Below are 22,071 nucleotides of genomic sequence, written 5' to 3'. Positions count from 1 at the left end.
TTCTAATAAAAAACGACCTCATTACTTTGAATTATTGTAGATGTCTTAAGGGAAGAACTTTTAACTCCTGAAATAAATACAAACTATTATGAAAGCGATTTTTTTTCCAACAATTCCTATTACATGTTTTTGAAGAACAAGAAGCGGATTGATTTTATTTTTATAAGACCCTCCCCAACAGGTTATTCCATACTGAATTTTAGAGTGAACAATACCAAAGTAGATCATAACAAGTATTTTTCTCGAGCATTATAAGCCAAGTGTATAAAACTGTCTTAAGTAACATAGTAAATAATTTTTTAACGATAATGTATGTTCGGACCAATTTATTTTAGTATGAAGTATGACACCAAGGTATTTAAAGGTATTCACAAATTCTACCTGAAAGCAATGTGTTGAACAGGGCTCCCTAGAGACAAATCTATTAGATTCGTTAACACTGAATTTAAATTTTTGGCAATCTGAGGAATGATAAAATATATCAACTAAGTTAGAAGATCCTGACAGACTAAAGTACATTAGTTTTGTTTTATTGCTTAATAGCATCTTAAGATATCCAAATCTGAGTTAATGTCATAAATTAAATAAACCAGAGAACTGCAACCATATGAAAAGGCCTAATCATCAGCAAATGCGGTAATTTTGCCTTTGAAATTCTGAGATATTAAGGGTTTAAATAAAATTCATGCCTCATTCTACTGTTTTTCTAGATTGTTGAAATTATCAGTTACAACAACTTTATGAAAATAAAAACAATTGTTAAAACTTAAATATAAAAACAAATCTGTTCCGTTTAAATTTAATTTTCTTGTGCTTATGATGACTAACATTATTTGCAATAAGAAAAAATAACAAAATTGAAACATAACCTTAAAAAGTTGTTTTTCTTTTGTCCTTTTAAACTCAGTAATGTATTTTTTAAATGTATACTTAGTCAAAAAAAGGTAAAAATCCTTCGGTCTGAAATCGAAACTCCACAATTCGTATCTGTGAGCCCATGAGTCCTTTAAGCCTTTTGTAAGTACCTTTTGTAAATCACCTGTCATATCTACATTTTATAAAACTTGGATCTCTCTTTCAAACAAAAAAATGGTATGAGTAATTCCCTTAAAAAGAAAACAAATACTTTCGGTTTCCAAAACGACTATTGACAATGTTTGCCGTTTATTTATGATACTTTCAATTGAAAACGCCTCTCAAATAAATCACTTACCAACTTTTGTTATCAACATGAATCCCTTTTCTCAAAATTAAAATAACAAACAACAATAAAAAACAAATAATCTGCATAGCTTCTGTCCGCCTTCGAATTCAATTTACATTTTTATTTTCGGTTCCTTTTTTCTATCTGAATCTCTGCTAATCCTTAAAGGCAGCAGGTAAAATAAAGATCTATACTTCCCGCAAAAAGGCTTTATGAAGATAACACGTGACCTACCTTTAGGTAAATAGATATATTTGTGATGTACATGGATGTGGGTATATAACTACCTGTTCATTCAAGCTATACCACAAATTCAAATGATAGTCTTAGTCCTTGAGACAAAAATCCTTGCCAGAAAAAGATATCATTTTAATTATATCAAGAGACCTAATCGAATACGGATGTGCACATTCATAGTTCTGAATCTTGAAACTATTCCTATTTGTAGTTCTCTGACGGAGATCCATTTTTTTACGTTTGCAGAATACATTATGTCCATTCTCAATATCTAGGAACGTGAGACTTACAAAAGAATATGATTTTTATTGGTAAATAATCCCATACTAGCTTGGCCATTAAATCTGCTCTTATAAGCCAATTTGCTGCCAATTATACTCGTATATAAAAGTTACGAATTATCACGTAAATCGTACTTCAAGATTAAGTAGGTAGGTAAGGTACTGAACCAAAGTATTTAAATATAAACCACATCAGATGTTATAAGAAGTTACAAAATTTAAAAGGTTTCCGCTGTTCAAAGGTATACCTAACCTACCTAAGTTGTAGGCATGGAGTATGGTTTTACGAGTATAGCTCTAACCTTGAACTAACATTTTTATAGTCGTTAAATTGATGATGATGCCTTAAAATTAACAAAACAACGAAACAAAGGTCTTATTATTGTAACGTCTATCACGACTTGTTGTTGTTTCCATTTCCATTAAAACAAAAATAAAACTCCCGCGGAAATAATTTTCCTTTAGCTTAATTTACCAGCAGCAGCGGTTATAATTGAAACGTTCATCTCCGTAAGACAAATGGCCGATTCGGTCTTGATTTTCGTGACAAGCTACCACTAGTCGTTTTGCGTAGCTCGGTGCTTAAACAAAGAATCCAACAGCAATAAAGTACATCATACTATTATAATCCATAGAAACAAAAACAACAACTGTCTCGAATCACCATAAGACGCAAGACGCAAAAGACCAACACAAGCCGAACGCAGAAGATAATATCTCTTCACAGTCTACGGTAGACTTTTGGAGTCGGATCCAGCTTGAAGAACATGACCATAGTTGGATGCGGATCCTTTGCGAGTGCAGTGCATGCCGGTGAGATATTAATTTTGTTACTCGTACTCTCGTACTCCATGTAGAGTCCGATATGGCTGCTGGAAAGCGCCAGCATTTGTTCACGTATGTACCGCATTGTGTAGACATCTGGTTAGCCTCGATAAAGACGTTCCCTGGTTATATTGTCTTAATGGAGAAGCGCATACTCGAAGTTGTATGAAGCCATCACAACCATTGCGGCTTCGCTTGTTTATTCTTCGATATTTATATTATATACGGGCTGGTCTTAGTCGATGAATTGATTATTGCTTCCGCGATTGGGAAAGTATACCTACCTACCTTTAAAGTTCTGTGGGTGGGCACTGGACATTGTGACGAAGTGCTCAAAGCCGCATGGGTCAGCTATGACCTCAAGCAGCATCAAATTTGAATAAGCATTGAATTGCATTTGCAGTTAAAAATGCCGCCGGATGAATACAGAGTACTTATAGTGCATACCTATCTAAGTTAACCTGGTTGGGCGCAGTTTGATATGGTCATAAAAGAACAGAGCTAGAAACACTAGCAGTGTAGCTGTAGCAGCATAAGTTTATGATGTAACATATAACGCCATTTAATTCTCAAGCCTCATTGACATGCACAATTCGTTAACACTTTCAAGAAGCGGGAAAACCTTCTTCGTCTGACAGAAGAACGATTGGCAAATATTCCACGCAATTCGGACAGACACGAGTTCGTTTATTCTGTGAATGAAAACTAAAAGATCATCTGGCTGGAATATTAAATATAAAGCCAGTCATACTAAAGCCAACTCGGGTGCGGTAATCTGTTTTGTGAATGACATAGTATAGCATTTCTTCCCTAGTCTCTACTAATGGAAAACTATATACCCACGCATGGGACGCGCCTTTTTTGACGGAAATGTTAACCATATGAGGTTATGACAGGATCAAAAATATCAGTTGGGTACATCAAAAAAGCTTTCTGTTAAACATAAACTATTCAGTACAGAGTAATCCAAAACTTAGACTGAAGATAAATGCTTGTGAAAAAAGGATTTTTGAAGCAACAGGCGTGGAAGGCTTAAGCATTCTATTTTTTACAAGAAGTGTTGCAAGTATTTAGTTTACATTTATCATAATCTAAATATTCGAGAGAGGGGGGAGAGATGTTTCCACTAAGGCACCTCTTCTTATCCAGACGTTAGTGGAGGAATTCCCGAGATGGAATCAACGGTTGCGTCTACAGTTCCAGTAAGGTTGAACTACTTAGTGAACACCTTATAGGGCTTCTACGACTTATTCTGATTCCAGGCCTATAAATAGTTATACTAAGGATCTGATCCTCCAGGTTGGGGGTTGTGCCGTCGGGTTGACCTCCTGACCACGTAAAAAAATCATAGTTGCGAAGCACCAACAAGCCTCGGATACGAACGGATTCACTGTTGAATGATCTACGGTCCCGTATGCATCGAAGGGGAGTGGAGGAGAAGATAGAACGACGAGCTGTACGGGCTGTACAGCGACGTTGACTTAGAGAAAAGGGTAAAATTCCAACGACTAAGATGGCTGGGTCACGTAGAGCGCATAGAAACCAATGCTCCGGCCCGGAGAGTCTTCGAATCCACAACCACAGGATAGCGCAGTAGAGGAAGACCGCGGATCAGGTGGCACGCACAAGTGGAAAGTGACCTCACCCAACTTGGAGCACGAAACTGGAGACATCTAGCTAGGGACCGAGCTAGATGGAGTAGTTTGTTGGGTGAGGCCCTAGTTCACACAGGACTGTAGCGCCACCCTTAATAAGTAAGTAAGTAAATATTCCGTATATTAAAAAAAAACTCTTGAAAAGGTAAGTTCTTAAATTTGTTTCATTGACAGGTGCTGAATTACAACCGCAGTTACAACTTCTGAAATACAACCGCAGTTACAGAGAATGACAGCTGTCAAGCTAGCTTTATTAAAACTTGCTTATTTTTTGCTACAATGTTTTCACTAATTTAAATTGTTTAATTGTTGCCCTATTAAGGGGCCAGTTTTAGCTATCATTGAAATCGATCCGGGAAAATTTTAGAATCGATGTTTGACTATGTTTCAATTCGATTAGGAATGAATATTATTTACTGATTGATCGAGAATCACAAAAAGATTTTTTTTAAGGAATAAAAAGTGAAGTTGCGCATTTGTTTTTCTCCAGAAAATTATTTTTCTATTTTCCGGATGGAAATTAACTTCCTGAAGAGCTGATACTTTTATGTCCAAAATAGAAACAAATCGTTCCACTGATTTGTGTTTTTTTGCACAATTTCAATAACAGATTTCTGTCAGTAAACATTTTTCGGAGGATTTCAATTTTTGAGGAAAAAAGTAAATATTTAAGAATAGCTATAATTGACACCTAATACAAAAAATTGCTAATTCCACTTTTATTATTTGGGCTTAATAAATTATGGAATTTATACTAAGCAGTCGATTTGCCATGAATTTGGCATTAATGCCAAAAACAAAAGTGTTCGTGATGTCTCAAAAGTGGCATTTACCAAGAATCTTTTGTTAAGTAACCCATAATCTTCAGCAAGTCTTGGAAACTTGTTTTTCTTATGAGTAGGTAATCTCTAGGAGGTGTGTACTCTGAAGGACTGAAATTAAGTTTCTCATTCCGCCTTTCTTATCATTGTAGCGTGTTCCACTTTTGGCGATTAAGAAAGTCTTGTCCTTGCTTAAAGAAAACGTGATATCAACTTCTGATATCCGTATTTTCTCAGATAGCCAGGCCGCTATCAAATCTTTGGACTCTGTCTCTACAAACTCGATAATAGGTGTCATAACCGGACACTGTTTAATAGGAAAGCACGCCACGCTGGCTGTTAGGCGTATTCTTAAATGACTTTTTCAGAAGCTCTATGAACGATTAAGAGGAGGAAACAATTTTCACCTTCTCTGTGCATGCCCTGCTCTAGCTCAAGAATGCAAGATTTACCTAGTAGAATTATTCTTCAACGATCTAAATCATATCAGCATAATCAGCCTCTCACGTTTGGTAAGGGACTCAAACTGGTTCCATTGAGCTTAGGAGGAAGCCTAAAGATTCATGTGGTATCACAATGGGCCATTGAACTCGCCTAAGTGTGTCCGTTTCCATCTTGGACAGCTACTATAACCTAACGTAACCTAGGTAATTTCTAGTTACCAAACGTACCTAGTGATTGTCTAAAGCACTATTAACATGAGCACGACCAACGAACGACGAATGAATTACAAAATGTGAGTTTATTTACGGTTGAAGAGCAAATTCTTAACAAAACGATAGCAATATAGTTTCTATTTGATTTATGATGCATACTTTAATTATCATACATTAATAAATTTAAGAAAAACTAATTTATTCGTCGCGAAAAAATTGTAGTTGAAGCGAACTGTCAAACTTTATACGCGTTCCACATAATCCACACTCGCAACCAACAAAATAATAGCTTGCTCTTAACCTAAAAAAATTATTCTTGTTTTGGTCAATTGTCAAAGTCACACTTCAATCGCGATGAATTAAAAACTCTCATGTGAAAGAAATGTCAAAATCAACGAATATTCGTTAATTCGTTGGTCGTTTATCGTACTTATGTGAATAGCGCTTAACAATTATTATTAAAGATTTTAAATTTGTCAGAATCCACTTTTTTGGTTAAGCATTTTGCAGGCAGTCCAAGGATTAAACCTTCGCTATTTGACCTTCATTAATTTGGCTTGTATTGTGGCCTGAACGTACTCATTATTGTTTCTAAAAATGTCTCCTAATATGCTGCAATGAATTTTCTCTTGAAAATGACTTGACAGCTACCAAATTTCTGAGCGCACCCTAACAGCTGATAACAACTGTCATCAGAAGAATGACAACATTTGACTTTTGTGACAAAGTGAAAAATTCTGCGTACATAAGGAGCTGAGGAAGATTACTTTCAAAATTAAAATTCTAAATTGTAAATTTAATTGTTGTTTTTTGTTTTCTTGTTTTAAAAATTTAATAATCGATATTTGCATTTTAAAGCGTAAATATATATTTTTGCATCGAAGAATGTCAGTACTGCGTCAATGTGGCGCTGCCATTGGCAGGCAGTTCATAAGTGCCAGCCGTCTGGCTCCAGGAACAACGACGACATTTTTACAAAACAGACACCAACCTTGGGCGCTCGCTGCACAACAATCGGAAAACCCCAATACAAGAGGACACAAGAAGTTTGGTCACGCAAAAGAACCAACTCCCTCGCTTACCAAGTACTTCCACTTGGTTATTGGTTCGCTCTTCATTATCTGCATGGTCGATTTCAGGAAGTAGGTTTTGGTTTCATCTTCAAATAAATTAAAGACAAAGGCAAAAGAACTTAAAATTTGTTCTCTTGTTTTAGAATAAAGAAATATCTAATGCCCAAAGTCGATGCGGATGCTAGCCAAGAAGAGCCTCAAAAGTCTCAACAGGAAAAACTTGGCCAATCAGCAAACGAAAGCGAAGGTGATTCTGGTGAATCTGAAGATGAGAGCCAAATAAATGATGAAGCAGCAAAGAAATCCAAAAAAGAAAAATTCGGTTTTCGTGATCGAAAGGTATATTGTTAGGATCTACTCAACTACGTTGCTTTATAAACAATAAAAGAACATTATTTGCCTTTAGCATTGGTGGATTTTAAATTTATTATTTATGTTGGTGATGTTTTTATTTATGTTTTGTTTTAAAAATCTTTGTTTCTCTTATGTTCGCACTTAAATTTCTGAAAAACCAAGATAATGGAATACGAAAACAGAATCCGTCAATTCTCAACACCCGATAAGATTTTTCGATATTTTGCGACTGTGAGGCTGCCAATGAGTGGCGGCGGAACTGAAATATACATGACTCCCGATGATTTCCTTCGAGCCATTTATCCAGGCCTCAAACAACCAGATGGTAAAAATATTCAAACATTTTTTTTTTTTTCAATTAAGTTGGGTTGCACTTCTAAAGCTTAGATTTATGGTACTAACTTTTGCCAATAGCAGTAGAATAAAATTAATTAAAACTAACACGATATTAAACAAGTTATGGGTTATAACCGTTTCTTATAACAAACTTTATTATACATTGTAAGGGCATATTTCTTAATTGAAATTTTGCTTAATCATAATAACACTATTATTAAGTTAAGGGATTATTTTTTCGGAAATGTATTTGGTACTAATTTACTGCTATGAAAGTTGATTTTTTAACATCCCACACCCTTAAAGTTGTGTTATAAAAATATAATACTATAATCTAAAAAAAAATGTATGCAGCTCTTTCCTGCTGTCCCATTTCAATTAAATTGTATTTTTCGAATAGAAACCTTAAACAATGTTTTACCTTTTAAATTTCATAAAATAGTAACAGTTTAAAAATCTACTTGATATCGAAGTTAAGAGCTTACCATTTTGCTCTACATTTCGCATTTTCGGCATATCATACAAATTAATTGTTTTCAAGAAAAAAAAAAAAAACAAAAATTCAGATTCCTTCCAAGTCGCGAAATAATAAACAAAATTAGTTCTTTTTTAAATTCAAAAAATCACGAAAAATTAGCTAAAAACCCGCATACCCAAATTTTTGTTATGAATTAAAGAATCAAGTTTATTGTGGTCTCTTAGTCAAAACTTTCAAAAGGCCATTTTCATGGTTTATATCAAATCCTTGCTTTGCTATCATTTCGTGTAATTTTTGTCTCCATTAGTTTTGTTTTTACTTTTCCCTTTGTTTTGTTTTTGACATGCAGAAGTTTATGTATTTAATTATCTACTTTTCCATTTTTGCCATTGTATCTAAAAATTGAATCTCACAGATAATCGAGTATGAAAATCGCATTCGACAATTTTCAACGCCAGATAAAGTTTTTCGTTACTTTGCCACGATTCAAGTTCCAACCATAGACGATCGTTATGAGGTGTTTATGACTCCAAGCGATTTTCTAACAAGCATGACACCGGGCATAAAACAACCAGAGGGTAGGAAATATGCTTTATAACATACTAATACTACATACATACATATATAATAATATTGTAAATTTAACTAACATTTCATTCAAATTCATATTTCCAAAAGTGTTTGTTAAGCCAATCAAATATTTTCTTTTCTTTTTATTTTAAGGTCTTGGTTTAGATCAATTCCGTCGCTACGACCCAAAGGTGAGTTCAAATAGATGGAACCGTTTTGTGTTCTTTATTTAGATTCAACAATGCAATTAAACCAATCCGTTGATTTCTCAGGAAAATTAATATAATAACTTTCTAAAAAAAAGCCGTTCACATGCCCTACTTTCATTCTTATTTTTGTCTTTTTGTTTTTCAAATAAAGTTTTGCTAGCGCAATATTGCAATTACGTAATATTTCTTCTAACACCTTTCCTCTCTTTTTTTTCATCTCTAAATATGTCTTTTCAGGTTTCTGGCGAGGTATAAATTAGTTTTGCATTTCTCAAATAATTCAATTTTCTTAGGTTTTCATTTTTAAAACCAAAGCAAGCATTTTACATATAAAATCTTCCTTGCATGTTTTGTTTAATAAATAAGAGAATTTTATTGATCTGTTGCATGAATTTGATTGAACTTCTCTTTGCTCCCTCTCCCAGCGCCATTGTTAACTTTACGGCTTTAAGGAAAAATAAATATTTTTGTCAGTTTTATAATCTTTGGCGATATTCTCTTTTAACCAACCTTACCTACATACAAAAATACACTCGACTATTTTAACCTGAATGTTTTTAAATACATATTTTTGATTTATATAGTTTAGCCCCCCCCCCATAAAATAAAATACAATCAAGTACACATCACGATAAAAATTTCAGTATAAATCTATGCTCTTGAAAGATGTGGTCATTTTTAGCTAACTTGTATGTGATTTTAGTTTGGCCAATGCACATGAATAGTATTAGTTCTATTTTTTTTTACATTGTCTAAAATTTATATCAATGACGAAATTTCAAACCAATTCTTTGTCATTATTTTTTCTCGCAGTCGGTAACAGAACGTTTGGATTTGAATCTGGAAAAGGACAGTATTTTCTATAAGCTGGGATCTTCTGGTTTGATTACATTTTCGGACTATATATTTCTTTTGACTGTTTTATCAAGTGAGTATAAACAATTTAAATTAAATGTAACGATTTTGTACGTTCGTTAAGAATATTTTTACTAAAAGGTCAGAAAGTAAATGTCAAATTTGAACAACTTTAAAAATTGTTAAGAATCTGCAATATCGTTAATAATAGGTCCGTTCGCGTGCTTTCTGCGCTAATATTCGTAAAAAGAGATATTTTAAAGAGTGGGGGTAAAATTCTCTCACAAAAAATAAAACGACAAAAAAGTAAGCGAACGGGAAATCAACAAATTTTTCCCACAATTCAACTGTCAAAAAAATATAAATTTTGAAACATAATTGTTTAATTTCGTAGAATTAATTTTTTGTTTGTAAATGGACCATTCAAGACAACATGAACTTCGAGCAACATCATGCTGGTCCATTGTTTTTTTTTATGGAAAAACTTGAAAGCTGTAGTCTTGTTGCTGTTCTTTGGAAAAGAATGTTCGCATTTGCAAAGCTAGTGGCTACGTAGTCAAGAGATTCTGATTGGCTAAATCTAACTACAAAATGATTTGAAATTTTCCCTCCGACGTAGTGTACAAAAATCGGCTACAAAGTTAGTTTAGAATGATTTTGACGTTTCAGAATCAGCTGCTCGGTAAAGACACGAATTCAAAATGAAATAAATCGTTCAGTCATTAAATACAAATATAAATCATTCAAATTGTGTCCTTAATTTGATTTTATTGACTTTAAAAACCAAAAATTTTTCTTATTTTATATATTTGCACTTGTCAATAATATGACCGTTCCAGATTGACTAGCTTTGTAGTGTAGATTTGCATTCACAAAGCTTGTTGAATTTTGACTACATAGCCACTAGCTTTGTGAATACGCCCAATTTTTAATCCTATAAGTGAGAGCAAATAAATTGCATTGACTGCGTTCAATCTCAGACAGATAGGGTATCCGGATACCTTTTTGTTAGTGTTTTACTATCTGAGGTGTGAAAAATAGAATCCAAAGGTATCCAAGAATTTCTACTAAAGTCACAGGAAGAAGAAATTACAATAATTACAAAAAAGTTACCTAATTACAAAAAAGTTACCTCAGTTCAAATTTGAGAAATATTCAAAACAAAGTTGATGAAACCTTCTATGTTCGATTCCAGACCCTATGTGACTGGGAAGATTATTCCACAGTCTGATAGCATAAACGAAAAATTGCCTCCGTGATGTCAAACAGGTAAACCTGGGGGAGCGCAGCAAGGTAAAATGACATGAAGATCTAAAATTAAGCTTATTAAACAAATAGTTTGGAGTCTTGTTGAAAACTAGTTTGAAGAGAAGCAAACAACACCGATATTTAAAAAAAAGCTTCCAAGTTGCAATTTAAAAGTTGACGAGCCTGAGACGAAACGTGATCGTATCTTCGGAGGTTCAAAACAAACCGAGCAATGGCATTGAATGCTACCTTTAGCTTACGAAGCGAGTTGGAGTCAGGATCTGGAAATATCTCACACCCATACGTTACTATTGGTATGATAAGTGATTTAACCAGCTTTAATCTAACTTAAGTAGGCAGAATTGGTCTAGTAACAGATAGTCCTCGGAGTGAAGCATACATTTTGGAGATAACAGTTTTGATATGGGTGTCCCACTTTAGCCTACTGTTGAAAGTTATACCCAGGTTTTTTTGCATTTGTGACATATTCGATTTGGCAGGCGTTCAAGTAAAGGGGTGGAACATTTTTAAGGTGGGGTTTATTTTTACTTATTGGAATAGCTTTTGTTTTTTCTGGATTAAGTACAAGTTCATTCCGAGTTGACCAATCGAATATTGAGCATAAATCAATGTTCATTTTTTCTATCGCATCTTCAATCATACCGATAGGAAAGCTTCTATATAATTGTACACCATCAGCGTAGATGTGCAACTGGATGTAAGATAAAACAGATGGCAAATCATTAATAAACATAGAGAACAGTAAAGGACCAAGGATAGATCCTTAAGGAACACCTATACCGTTACACGATACGGCTTGCATGCGATTAGTCAATAAGTCGTCAGTTTATCACAGAGGAGGCTAGAGTTAACGCAATCAAATACTTTGGAAAAGTCAAGTAGGGTTATCCCAGTTGTTTAATTATAGTCTAAATCTTGTCTTATATCTTCAGAAATTTTTAAAAGGGCTGAGATGCAGCTGTAGCCAAATCTAAATCCCGATTGGAGAAGACGTGTATCTTCAATATAATTTTTGATCTGGTTACTTAAGATAGTTTCAAAAGCCTTAGATAAAAAAGGAAGGATAGCTATTGCTCTGTATTCCATTTTCTTTCTTAACATTTTTTCCAGGAGGTGGGATAAATGGAGGTCATTATGATGGTGTTAAAAATGTGGGTTATGAGGAAGTATGAAAGGGAGAAGGATTTTTAAAAAGTCTGGGTGTATGTTGTCAACTTCGAAGCTTAGATGTTTCCCTGCTTTTTGTGAACAGCTGAAAGTTGTTTTTATTTTTTGACAGCTATCTCAATACACCTATCCGACTCGTGCAAGAAGATATCTAAAATCCACCTATTCAAGATACCCTATCAAACACGAGATTGAACGCCATTTATTTAATTTATTTGAAGTTCTATCAAATTTGACACTTTTTACAAATCATCCCAATGAAATTTCTTGGGCTAAAATTTGTAGATTGGGGAAATATTTTAGTCTCTCGTGAGGGCTCTCTTTTACGAAAAACTACGAATTTTTTGAGTTCGCGAACGGGATTTAGTTAAATTTTGTAATTTTTCGTAAAATTGGACTGTTTTAGGAAGGTACACGAACGGACGTAATGTAAACAAGCAGCATAAGGTATGCGTGAGCATTACAATACTTGTATTCATAAAAGTTAAACGACGGTCAATTTAAGTTAGTTTTTATTATGTTGCTGAATTTCCATTTAAATGACAGAGGAACTAATGTGAGTATTTTGTATATTTTAACAACAATCTTGTTGGAAGTTGATTCTATATCAATATCGAATAAACAGCTTATTATACTAAATGAACAATTATTTGCAAGCTTTTAAATAGTGGGGTAGAATCATATCTTTTTTCGTCCGTTCGCAAATTGAGTGTTTGCAAAATGGCTTAAGTTGATTCAAAACAAGCTGTTGGAAACTGTCAGATTTGAATACAAAATGGCTTACTTTAAATGTAGGTCTGGACATCCGAAAAAGATTTTACATTTTTCGGTTTTTTTTAATATGCCTTATTAACATCGTTCTATAGGTTTTCATATTTCGGTTAATATTCTTATTTCCGAAAATTTTCGGCTAATGTTTTCAAAAATGTTTTTTTCCTCAAAGTTCAGAACAATAAGTCTTAAAATATTTTAGTTGACAGCCTTTTTTAAACGTATGTACGTATGTATGTTATACAAATCAAATAAAAAGATTGTAACAAATAATTTGTTGGAATTGTGTTACTAAACTTATTGGAGCATATTTTAGGCAGAACATAGGCAACAAAAACTGCAAGTGGCGAAGGAAACAACTACAATTTTTGCCGTCCAGAAATGTGGGGTTGTAAATAATATGAGTGTTTTTTAAAGAATAAACAATTACAACATTTACATATTTTTAAACATCAAATACATTTTTTATTGATAAAAAAATTCAAACTACTATCTTACAATTGCAAATTTAAGCTATACTCGTAAATATATTTTATACATTTTTAAATGTTATTAATATTTTAAAATTCTTCTTATATATAAAAAATTATATATTATGTATGTACTTATTTCTCTTTGTCTGAATGGACCTGTTTAAAGACATTCGAGCGCAGATTGTCTAAAAGGACAATATTATAGCCTTTACACCTACAGTAAATTTTCATTCAAAAATAGTTTCTTTTTTTTATAAATAAAAGAAAAAAAATATTTAAAAATTAATAAAAACAATAAGATATAAAACAGATTAGAAATTATCACATTTATTTAATTATGCGGCTGATTTTCTTTATAAATACTATTTTTTCTTAAACAAAATCAATCCTTTTCGGAACAATAAAGCGTATTTTTTGAAATATTTTCTTAAAGACGGTTAAAAATTCAACAAAATATATGTTACTTGTGCTAAAAACACTTCGGTGAGAAGTGTTTAGTATACAATAATACTAAATTATAAATATTTGTATGATAATATAATTTGTTAATAATTTGGCAACATATTTGTTTTTTGTTTTGTATAGTCTAAATTATGTACAATAGTTTATAATATATATATTTATGTTAATAACATTTGAGTAGGTACCTGTTCAAGGTCATATAGATTGAATAATGGTGTGAAACCAATACATTTTTGTATAAATGAACTAGTTTCTAGATGTAAAATTCGTACGGGTTCTGTTTTGTTGTGTTTTTTTTTTAGTATAGTTTTGTAATTTCTGTTTAGATTTAAATCAAGTGATTAAAGTGGTCCTGGTCCGTAATAGTTGTGAGGGATTTTGTATTGGTCGCGGTCTGTGAGACTGTTGACAGATTTGTTGTAAAAAGTTCTGGAGAATATGGTGGTGTTGTCGTGGATGGTGGTTGGACAATGTCGTAATACTTGGTCAGGTCATAGCCAAATAGCTCGAAATCCAAACGATATATATCGAGAACGGCATCCAAAGTTTGTCGGTCGATTTGTGAAAAATATCTGAAATGATTTTTCAACTCAATCACTTTTCGGGACAATGAAAGTCACAATTATACCTTTGAATAAGATTTCCAGTATTATGAGCTGATTGGTTTGATATTTTTCGCATTTTGCTCTTTGGAAGTTTGCCCAATAGCAATGGCTCTAATCCAGCTTGCCTGATAATATATTCACTGTCTCGTTGGAATGTCTCGACCTTTGCAATAAGTGTAAAATTGATAGTGCACGGTGTGCAAAAACTGTAAATAGGCGCCCAGTGCTCATCGAATTGCTTGCCGATCTTATTATTGTGAACAATGAAATGTAGAAATTCTTTAAAAGTTGGTCCTGAATTATGTCGCTTTAGCTTTGCTCCTTTCCTGAATTGCCTAATTATCTGTTTCCCTAGTACCTTGTAGTATTTATTGCGGCATCCTTCTAACTTATCCCGATAAGCAGATAATAACCTTTCAAAAGGTTCACGCACAGTGAGAAATGATAGAGAAGATGCTAGAGACTCAAAGAGCTCCAATAGTTCTGGCCTAGGAAAACGATGTCGGGCTAATTCAAGTGGAGACATTTTTGTTCGCTGAAGATATTTTATGTCGTAACCGCCTAAAATGAAGAACAAATATGTAAACTTTTCAAAAGTCATCAAGATCAAATAAAAGTGTGTCCTTACCTAATATATTGAAGTAGTACATCCATGTGCTACTTGCCGCTTTGAAAATATTGCACCAGACTAGATTGTGACCTGGAGAGACAAAAAACTCCCACGGTTTCGGTGGGTATGTGGACACAATATTCCTTTTTTTGCATATTTCGTTGAGGTGGGTTTTTCGGCTCGTCAGATTTCTTTCGGTAGCACTGTGGATCTCTTCGGAATATTCGTAGACTGGATTGAGGGTCGTTGGGATTTTGGTGGTCCTGACTTGGAAATCTGCATATGGATCCACCTCGATTTTGACCTGGTGTCGACGTCTGTTTCTAATTATTTCAGGTTTTGGGTTTGACTTTAAGAAAACAATATTTATGTTCATTGGTATTTAATCAATTCAATATATAGTTTTGAACTTACTTCTGGCTTGTTGAGTGATTTATCTTTATTCATTTCGAAAGCATTTAAAGATTCTCGAAAGAGAAAAGTTATGTAGAAAATCGCCAACAGCAAGAGCAGAGTAAACTTGAAATAAATATTGACACGTCGCCTTGAGCATATTCGCTTCAGCATGGTGCCTTACGAGTTTTTCTTTTCTGGCTGAAGCTGAAGCTAAGCTGTTGTTTCTTCTTAATTAATTCACTCTTTAACCTCGCTCCTTATCTTTTGTTACAATTGAGCTTGTTTTGTTGATATATTTTCTTCGTTTTCTCATTATTTTTAGTGAAACTTTGTTCGTCCTTTCTGCCAATTCATGTCACTTTTGCTGAAATGTACACATAATAGAAAAAAAGACAAAGCTGTCACTTAAAGCGGCGCAATTTTCACTTGAAACAAAACCCAAAAACACCGCCCAGAATTAAAACGTGCATTTAAACAATAAAAAGCGATTTTTAACCAAAACTATTGTTGGGGGAAGGACACAAAGGACGAAAATAAAAGAAAAACTTGAAATGAAATGCAAACAAAGAATGAACTAGTGCACACAGCACCTTGTTGAATGTCTAATGTCCTTTTTGGAAAACCCCCAATGTATGACGACAGCAGTGTGGGTTAGGGTGTGGGTGGTTTTTTTCTTGTTGTGATTTTAAATCCTCGAAACTTAGAAACACACAATTTTCAATACCAATTCGCACTTGAAAAATAAGTCCTTTCATGAATTATTTTATTAATACTTGTTTTAAAATAGCACAGAGGTAGAAAAGACTAAGAAAAATATCAACTAACCAGAAGCAGCTAAAAAATGTATCCACAGTTTCAGTTTTTCAATAGCTCCACGAAAAAAATATGTCCTCACGACACTGGAGACCAAGCAAGGAAGGCGAACATATGCAACTATCCGACTATCGGCAAGAACAGCGATAGCACCCACCCTAGCTGGGATTGGGATGTTAAAAGTTATAATTTTGTGTTTTTTTTTTGAGAGTGAAAGTTTGCTGACACTGTCATGCGCCGGGACGCGTATTTTAATAATGTTTACTGCCTTTGGGCTACGCACTTTGGAGAGCTTTGGACTTTAACTAAGAGCCTTTTAATTTAAGTGTGGAAAACCACCTGATTGCACCTCAAATGATTTTCATTTTCACATATATTTTCAGCTTCCAGGCGCCATTTTGAGATAGCTTTTAGGATGTTTGACTTGAACGGTGACGGTGATGTGGACTCGGAGGAATTTGAAAAGGTTGCTACCCTCATACGTCAGCAGACGAGTATAGGTAACCGACATCGAGATCATTCCCATACTGGAAGCACATTTAAGGTAGCTACCTATTCTCAAACATAGCCTTAAGTGCCAATTAATCGGTGTTTGTTCTTTTTCTAATGTATCTTTGTTTTTCTCCTTGTTGTGTACTAAGAAATCCGAGGTACTCTCCTTTCTGTACTTTTGCACTCTTTTCCTTTTGCATTATTTTTGTTTGCACTCTCAAACACTTATGTTTGTGAATATGATACTTTGCACAACACTTGACACTCTAACAACATGTCCCTTTATTTGAAGATCAAAATTTAAGGATTCTTTCAATTTTTAGGGCGTCAATTCGGCATTGACAACCTATTTCTTCGGTCGGAATATGAACAAAAAACTGACAATTGAAAAGTTTTTGGACTTTCAAAGACAACTGCAACGTGAAATGCTGTCTTTGGAGTTTGAAAGAAAAAAACCAGACGAAAATGGAATGATAAGTGAAGCAGATTTCGCGGAGCTGATGATAGCCTATGCCGGGTATTCTGATAAAAAGAAGCAAAAGAAGGTTAAACGAGTGAAGCGTCGATTCCGTGACCATGGAAAGGGCATTTCCAAGACAGATTATCTAGACTTTTTCCACTTTTTGAATAATATTAATGACGTTGATACGGCTTTGACATTTTACCACATTGCGGGTGCTTCTATTGATCCAGCAACCTTAAAGCACGTTGCTAAAACTGTAGCTATGGTGAATTTATCGGACCATGTTATTGATGTTGTGTTTACTATTTTTGATGAAAACAGTAAGTTTGAGCTTGAAAAATGTTGTGAGCTTTATAAAATTAAATTATTTTCTTACATTTAAAGTGGACGGACAGTTGAGCAACAAAGAATTTGTCTCGGTAATGAAAAATCGCATCTTAAGAGGATTGGAAAAACCTAAAGACACTGGATTTGTTAAGCTAATGTATTCGATTTTAAAATGTGCCAACGAATCTAAACCTGTCCTCTTGGATATTTAAACACCAATTAACCTTAAATGCATTTCTAGCTAGTAATATAATTAATATTAATTTTTAAGCTCCTCGAATAATTCTTTGATGTTTATTTTAAAAAAGAAAACACATGCAAAAGTATTTCAGAATGCTATGTATTTGATAACGATGTCTTTTATTTTAATTTATAAATAGGATTAAACATCCAGATAAGGAAAACACAATTCAAATCAACTTTGAATACTATAGGAACTTTCAAAACCAATACTTTGGATAATGCTAGCTTTTACTTAATCAATCCCATTAAAATGTTGACTATTTTCAGTTATTATTATAAGTTCGAAACATCACAAATTTGTGCCCCTACGGAGGAATAGATTTTATGAAATCATCCCATTGGTTGCGCTTTTATGATTTTATAGCTTATGTGGTATATTAGAAATTATTTGGAGCTTAAACAAGCTAAAACTTAAATAAGTTTAATTTTTTTGATTCAACAACAAAATTTTAAGTAAGGAGAAGGCTGAAATTCATTGCCACCAAATGTTTAAGTCAAATTTTTACTTGAAAATATTATTATTATTATTTATTAATAATTCAAAATTAAAAGCTAATATAAAATGTGCAAGCCTATCTGCAGCGACTATAGGCTTTCTATTGTTTAGGAATCGAAGTTATAATTTTTTCTTCTTTGAAAAATTCAATGATTTCATTTATGTATATTATTTCTTAGGCTAAAGTTTTTGAAAATTTTATGTATGGAATTGTTTGAAAAGTTTTTTTTTACTATTGGCTGCGACAGTGGGCAAAGTTGTAGGCAGGTGTTGCAAGTGGAGCAGATATGGGGATGATTTTTGTTGAGGAGGTGTTAATGGAAAAAAGAGATTTGTCCGAGTCGAAGCCTAGCAGACTTAGTTATGTTTTATTACAAACAGTTCGTTGAGTAAATCGGCTTTATTTGCTTCGCAAATGCTTCTACTGCAAGGACCTATGCAAATTTGGGAGAATATCAAAGCTTATGGTATTATAATTAAGGACCCTGGTTGAAAAGTTTCGCAATGAAAATTTTACTTTATGTACTAGTTAAACTTTATTTAAAAATGTGTCTTTATCAAGGTAACTTAAAAGTACAAAAAAACTAAAAAGGCAATATCTTTTTAAATGATTATTTAAACTTAACTATCAACGTACGAAAGAAGCCATTTTAATAGTAATTAAAATGCAGTAGCTTCCTCATAGTTGTCTAAATATACATATGAATCAATAGATCTGCCAAAAGATACAAAATATCTTATTCGTTTGTCGTACACATTTTACATGGAAGTTCTAATGTATGGTTCTTTTACCTACCTAATTTGATTTGACTTTTTTTCTTACTGTGCTCGTTATGGGATTAAAATACAATTATATATAAAAATGTTATTAATGTTACTCATACGCCTGAGTACCCAAAAACAAATTTACTTATTTATTTTCCAGGTACTTTTTAAAATTAAACAATCAAAATTAGGTATTGCACAAATAAGTGCGACTTACTTTTTTGAACTTGCGAAATACTTTTACGTAAAATCTCGAAGTTCATATAATGAAAATCTAATTTGTTCAAAATTATGAAAATATTGATTTTTTAAAGAAGATGGTGTAGAAATGGTTTTAGAAATCATTCAAAAAGTCTTGCAAACTTAGGTTGTAGCGTGAAACGTCAAAGAGCTAATAGAGTTGTTTTATAACTTCGCTGAAGATTGGTTTCAAATATAAAATGTTGCTGATAGAAATTATAAACATTATTTAAAGTGTTTCTATTTATTTGTTTGTTTTTCCGATTTACCATTTTTTTAATAATTTAAAAATAAATAATTAAATTTTTCTGCAATTAAAAAAACCAGTTGTTTAACTTTGTAAGTATTTATTTATTTAAATTCACATCTTTTAAAGAACATATAAATAAACTAAAACTTTTAAAAATATAAAAGAGACATCAAAAACAAATACCACGCAAAATTTGTAAAAATCTGGAACGCATGACCTGCCAACATCGTTTTGCGCAGACGTCATCCCAATCAGTTCACTGTCAGAATAATTCTACGGAAATGAAGAGAAAAGTAAAAAGCACAAAAACAAACTGAAAGCGATACATTTTTGTATTGTCAGTCAGTATTAAACTCAATTGAAATGATTAGTGGTCCCAATAATAATCATTAAAAGGAAAATAAAGATGCTTCCACAAACGTACTTGTTTTTCCTGTCTCTAGTGATATTTGGAGCAATCCTTCTACTCCTCATTTACTATGTAAGTAAATCCAACATCTTTCCAATCCCCCTAAATACTCAGAAACAAATATACCTACCTATACTCTCTTATACAGGTTCTGACTCTAGCTGATTTGGAATGTGATTTCTTGAATGCCCAGGAGTGTTGTGCTCGATTGAACTTTTGGGTTATTCCCAAATTTGGAGTTCATGCAATTCTGTTCGTATTGCTGCTCCTAGGAGGACATTGGTGGTTGGTTGTTTTTAATGCTCCCATGGTGATTTGGCTGGGATACGAACTCAACAAACAGCCTCGAGATAGCCTTGGTGTCTACGATCCGGTAGATATTCATAGTCGCGGTCTGTTAAAGGTGCACCTGAGAAACTGCATGATCTATTTGGGATACTACTTTATCATGTTCTTTGTAATGCTTTACTAGTAAGTTCGGGTTGCTTTAATGTTTGATTTGTATTTGATTCAAAAACTAATCGATATATCATAAATTTTGTTTGTAGTCTTATCTCCTCACTGCTTGAGGGAGATCCTATCAGGAGACACGAAGAAGGAGAAATTGTGACTGAATATTAATGAATCTTCTTTAATTTATTCATCGTATATTTATAAATTGCATTCATTATTTTATATTTAGAAGACCGAAGTGTAGGAGGAATAAACCTGCCAAAGATAAGCGCACCCATATTTTCATTTTAGTAATTTATTGATCTAAAATCATCAGTAATAAGTTTAAGTGCCAAATACATTTTATTCTATATTTTTGTTGTTTGTTTTTGTATAAATTATGTGTTCTTAAAGTGTACGCACATTTTCTTTTTTAAATTTCATGAAGCCTGCAAGTCAAAATACATTTAATATTAACACCAAATCGATAAAATAATGTACCAACCTACTTAGGCGTTTATATAAGTGAAAAACGAAAAATAAATATAAAATAAAAACATTGTAAATGTAAAACATTGTTGTTTCTCAAATGAATTACTACTCGGGCTGAAACACTCATTTGCATATTCGATTGTTAATAAAAATGCCCAAAGGTAAATAAATTAAATCAATTCGCTTGCGCAAAGAACGTAATCATGTCAAACCAGATGTTGAGCAGAAGTCTAGTGATGATTTACATAAATGTTCCAATTAGAATATAGAAGAGTCGAACAATTGATTTCCATCGCAGAAAACTTGCCTTTATTTGATTCTATAATTTAAGTGAGTAATATTTTTGTGTATTTAATTTAATTTGTTTGTATTGTGTTCAAACTACTTAGAGTGCAAATTGAACACAAAAACAAAATGTGTATGTTCCAAAAATATTCCAGATTGCTTGAAATACATTTTTTTGAATAGAGGTTCATATTGATATGTTAATTTTTATAGATAATTGAAACTGATAAACGTTTTGGGTTTTAAATGAACATTATATTCTTATTGAAAATTTGTATATTTGTACAAAAGAGAAGAAATTTATTTTAAAATAGTTCATTGTTGTTTTTGAAACTTACTGCACCTAAATTAGATAAGTGTGTTTTTGGTATCGTTTAAGATCAGACCTTTAAACTTAAAGAATATAAATATCTTGATTTTTGAGAAGTCCAAAACGTGATGAGGTTGCTCTGACTAGGGTGAGTGTTGTCATCTGTGGCTGTAGGAATATGTTAAAACATGGACGGATTCGTTTCGAGTTTCGAAGATTATTACAATTTCATTCATAAAAGCAGAAGAAAAAACAAACCTATTTTGAATAGCTTATAAATATGGATTTTGTTTCTTAAATAAACTGAAGTTAAAAAAGATTAGAAACAAATGTTGAATATGCCTTTTCAATACATTTACTTTGAATACTTCACATATTTTATAAATTTTCTTCATCGGCCTTAGGCTTATAAGATTTTTAGCAGTAAAATAGCTTACAAAATTTATTTTTATTTGCAAAAAAGGAAACATTTAAAAGAAATAAAACCTTTTAATATGTTTTAAAAAAATCCTTAAATGGAAATGTTTAAAATTTATATATAGCTTAGTTAGAGCTCGATTATTAAAGTAAAACCCGGACGAATGCACCTCACTCAAATGCTTAACGTTTAAGCTTTTGTTTTTCAAGAACCAAAATGCTAAGGGTATTTTAAAATTTTATATAAAGCTGATCTCGTAATTATTATTGTGTTTGAGTTTAATAAAATTTACTTTGAAAAACTTTTTAAATGTTAAATAATGTCCAATA

General features: G+C 32.7%; 3 protein-coding genes across 5 annotated transcripts; 2 read left to right on the top strand and 1 right to left on the bottom strand.

Annotated features, from left to right (window-relative positions):
* Positions 1 to 6,327: 6,327 nt before the first annotated feature.
* Positions 6,328 to 17,753, top strand: LOC129949925 (calcium uptake protein 1 homolog, mitochondrial). Of its 2 annotated transcripts, none has more exons than XM_056061656.1 (9): positions 6,328 to 6,469; positions 6,538 to 6,821; positions 6,896 to 7,091; positions 8,336 to 8,498; positions 8,644 to 8,681; positions 9,513 to 9,627; positions 16,504 to 16,664; positions 16,936 to 17,395; positions 17,460 to 17,753. In XM_056061656.1, the coding sequence occupies exons 2-9, from the start codon at positions 6,565 to 6,567 to the stop codon at positions 17,612 to 17,614; spliced, it is 1,545 nt and encodes a 514-aa protein (XP_055917631.1). In that variant the 5' UTR covers positions 6,328 to 6,469; positions 6,538 to 6,564; the 3' UTR covers positions 17,615 to 17,753. The 2 variants fall into 2 exon arrangements, with proteins under 2 accessions (XP_055917631.1, XP_055917629.1); XM_056061654.1 differs by lacking the exon at positions 8,336 to 8,498 and adding an exon at positions 7,269 to 7,431.
* Positions 13,739 to 16,233, bottom strand: LOC129949926 (carbohydrate sulfotransferase 11). Of its 2 annotated transcripts, none has more exons than XM_056061657.1 (5): positions 16,133 to 16,233; positions 15,326 to 15,671; positions 14,930 to 15,260; positions 14,325 to 14,862; positions 13,739 to 14,268 (listed from the first exon to the last, which is right to left on the bottom strand). In XM_056061657.1, the coding sequence occupies exons 2-5, from the start codon at positions 15,476 to 15,478 to the stop codon at positions 14,025 to 14,027; spliced, it is 1,266 nt and encodes a 421-aa protein (XP_055917632.1). In that variant the 5' UTR covers positions 15,479 to 15,671; positions 16,133 to 16,233; the 3' UTR covers positions 13,739 to 14,024. The 2 variants fall into 2 exon arrangements, with proteins under 2 accessions (XP_055917632.1, XP_055917633.1); XM_056061658.1 differs by lacking the exon at positions 16,133 to 16,233 and adding an exon at positions 15,898 to 15,980.
* Positions 17,754 to 19,672: 1,919 nt separating the features above from the next.
* LOC129950214 (protein cornichon homolog 4) lies at positions 19,673 to 20,610 on the top strand. Its single transcript, XM_056062067.1, has 3 exons — positions 19,673 to 19,877; positions 19,954 to 20,276; positions 20,354 to 20,610. Exons 1-3 carry the CDS (start codon positions 19,803 to 19,805, stop codon positions 20,424 to 20,426), a joined length of 471 nt encoding a protein of 156 aa, XP_055918042.1. The 5' UTR covers positions 19,673 to 19,802; the 3' UTR covers positions 20,427 to 20,610.
* Positions 20,611 to 22,071: the final 1,461 nt, after the last annotated feature.

The sequence above is a fragment of the Eupeodes corollae genome, chromosome 3 (genome assembly GCF_945859685.1).
Source record: "Eupeodes corollae chromosome 3, idEupCoro1.1, whole genome shotgun sequence".
Lineage (NCBI taxonomy): Eukaryota > Metazoa > Arthropoda > Insecta > Diptera > Syrphidae > Eupeodes > Eupeodes corollae.
The sequence above is the reverse complement of the archived record's forward strand: the minus strand, read 5'-3'. Positions and strand labels throughout refer to the sequence as shown.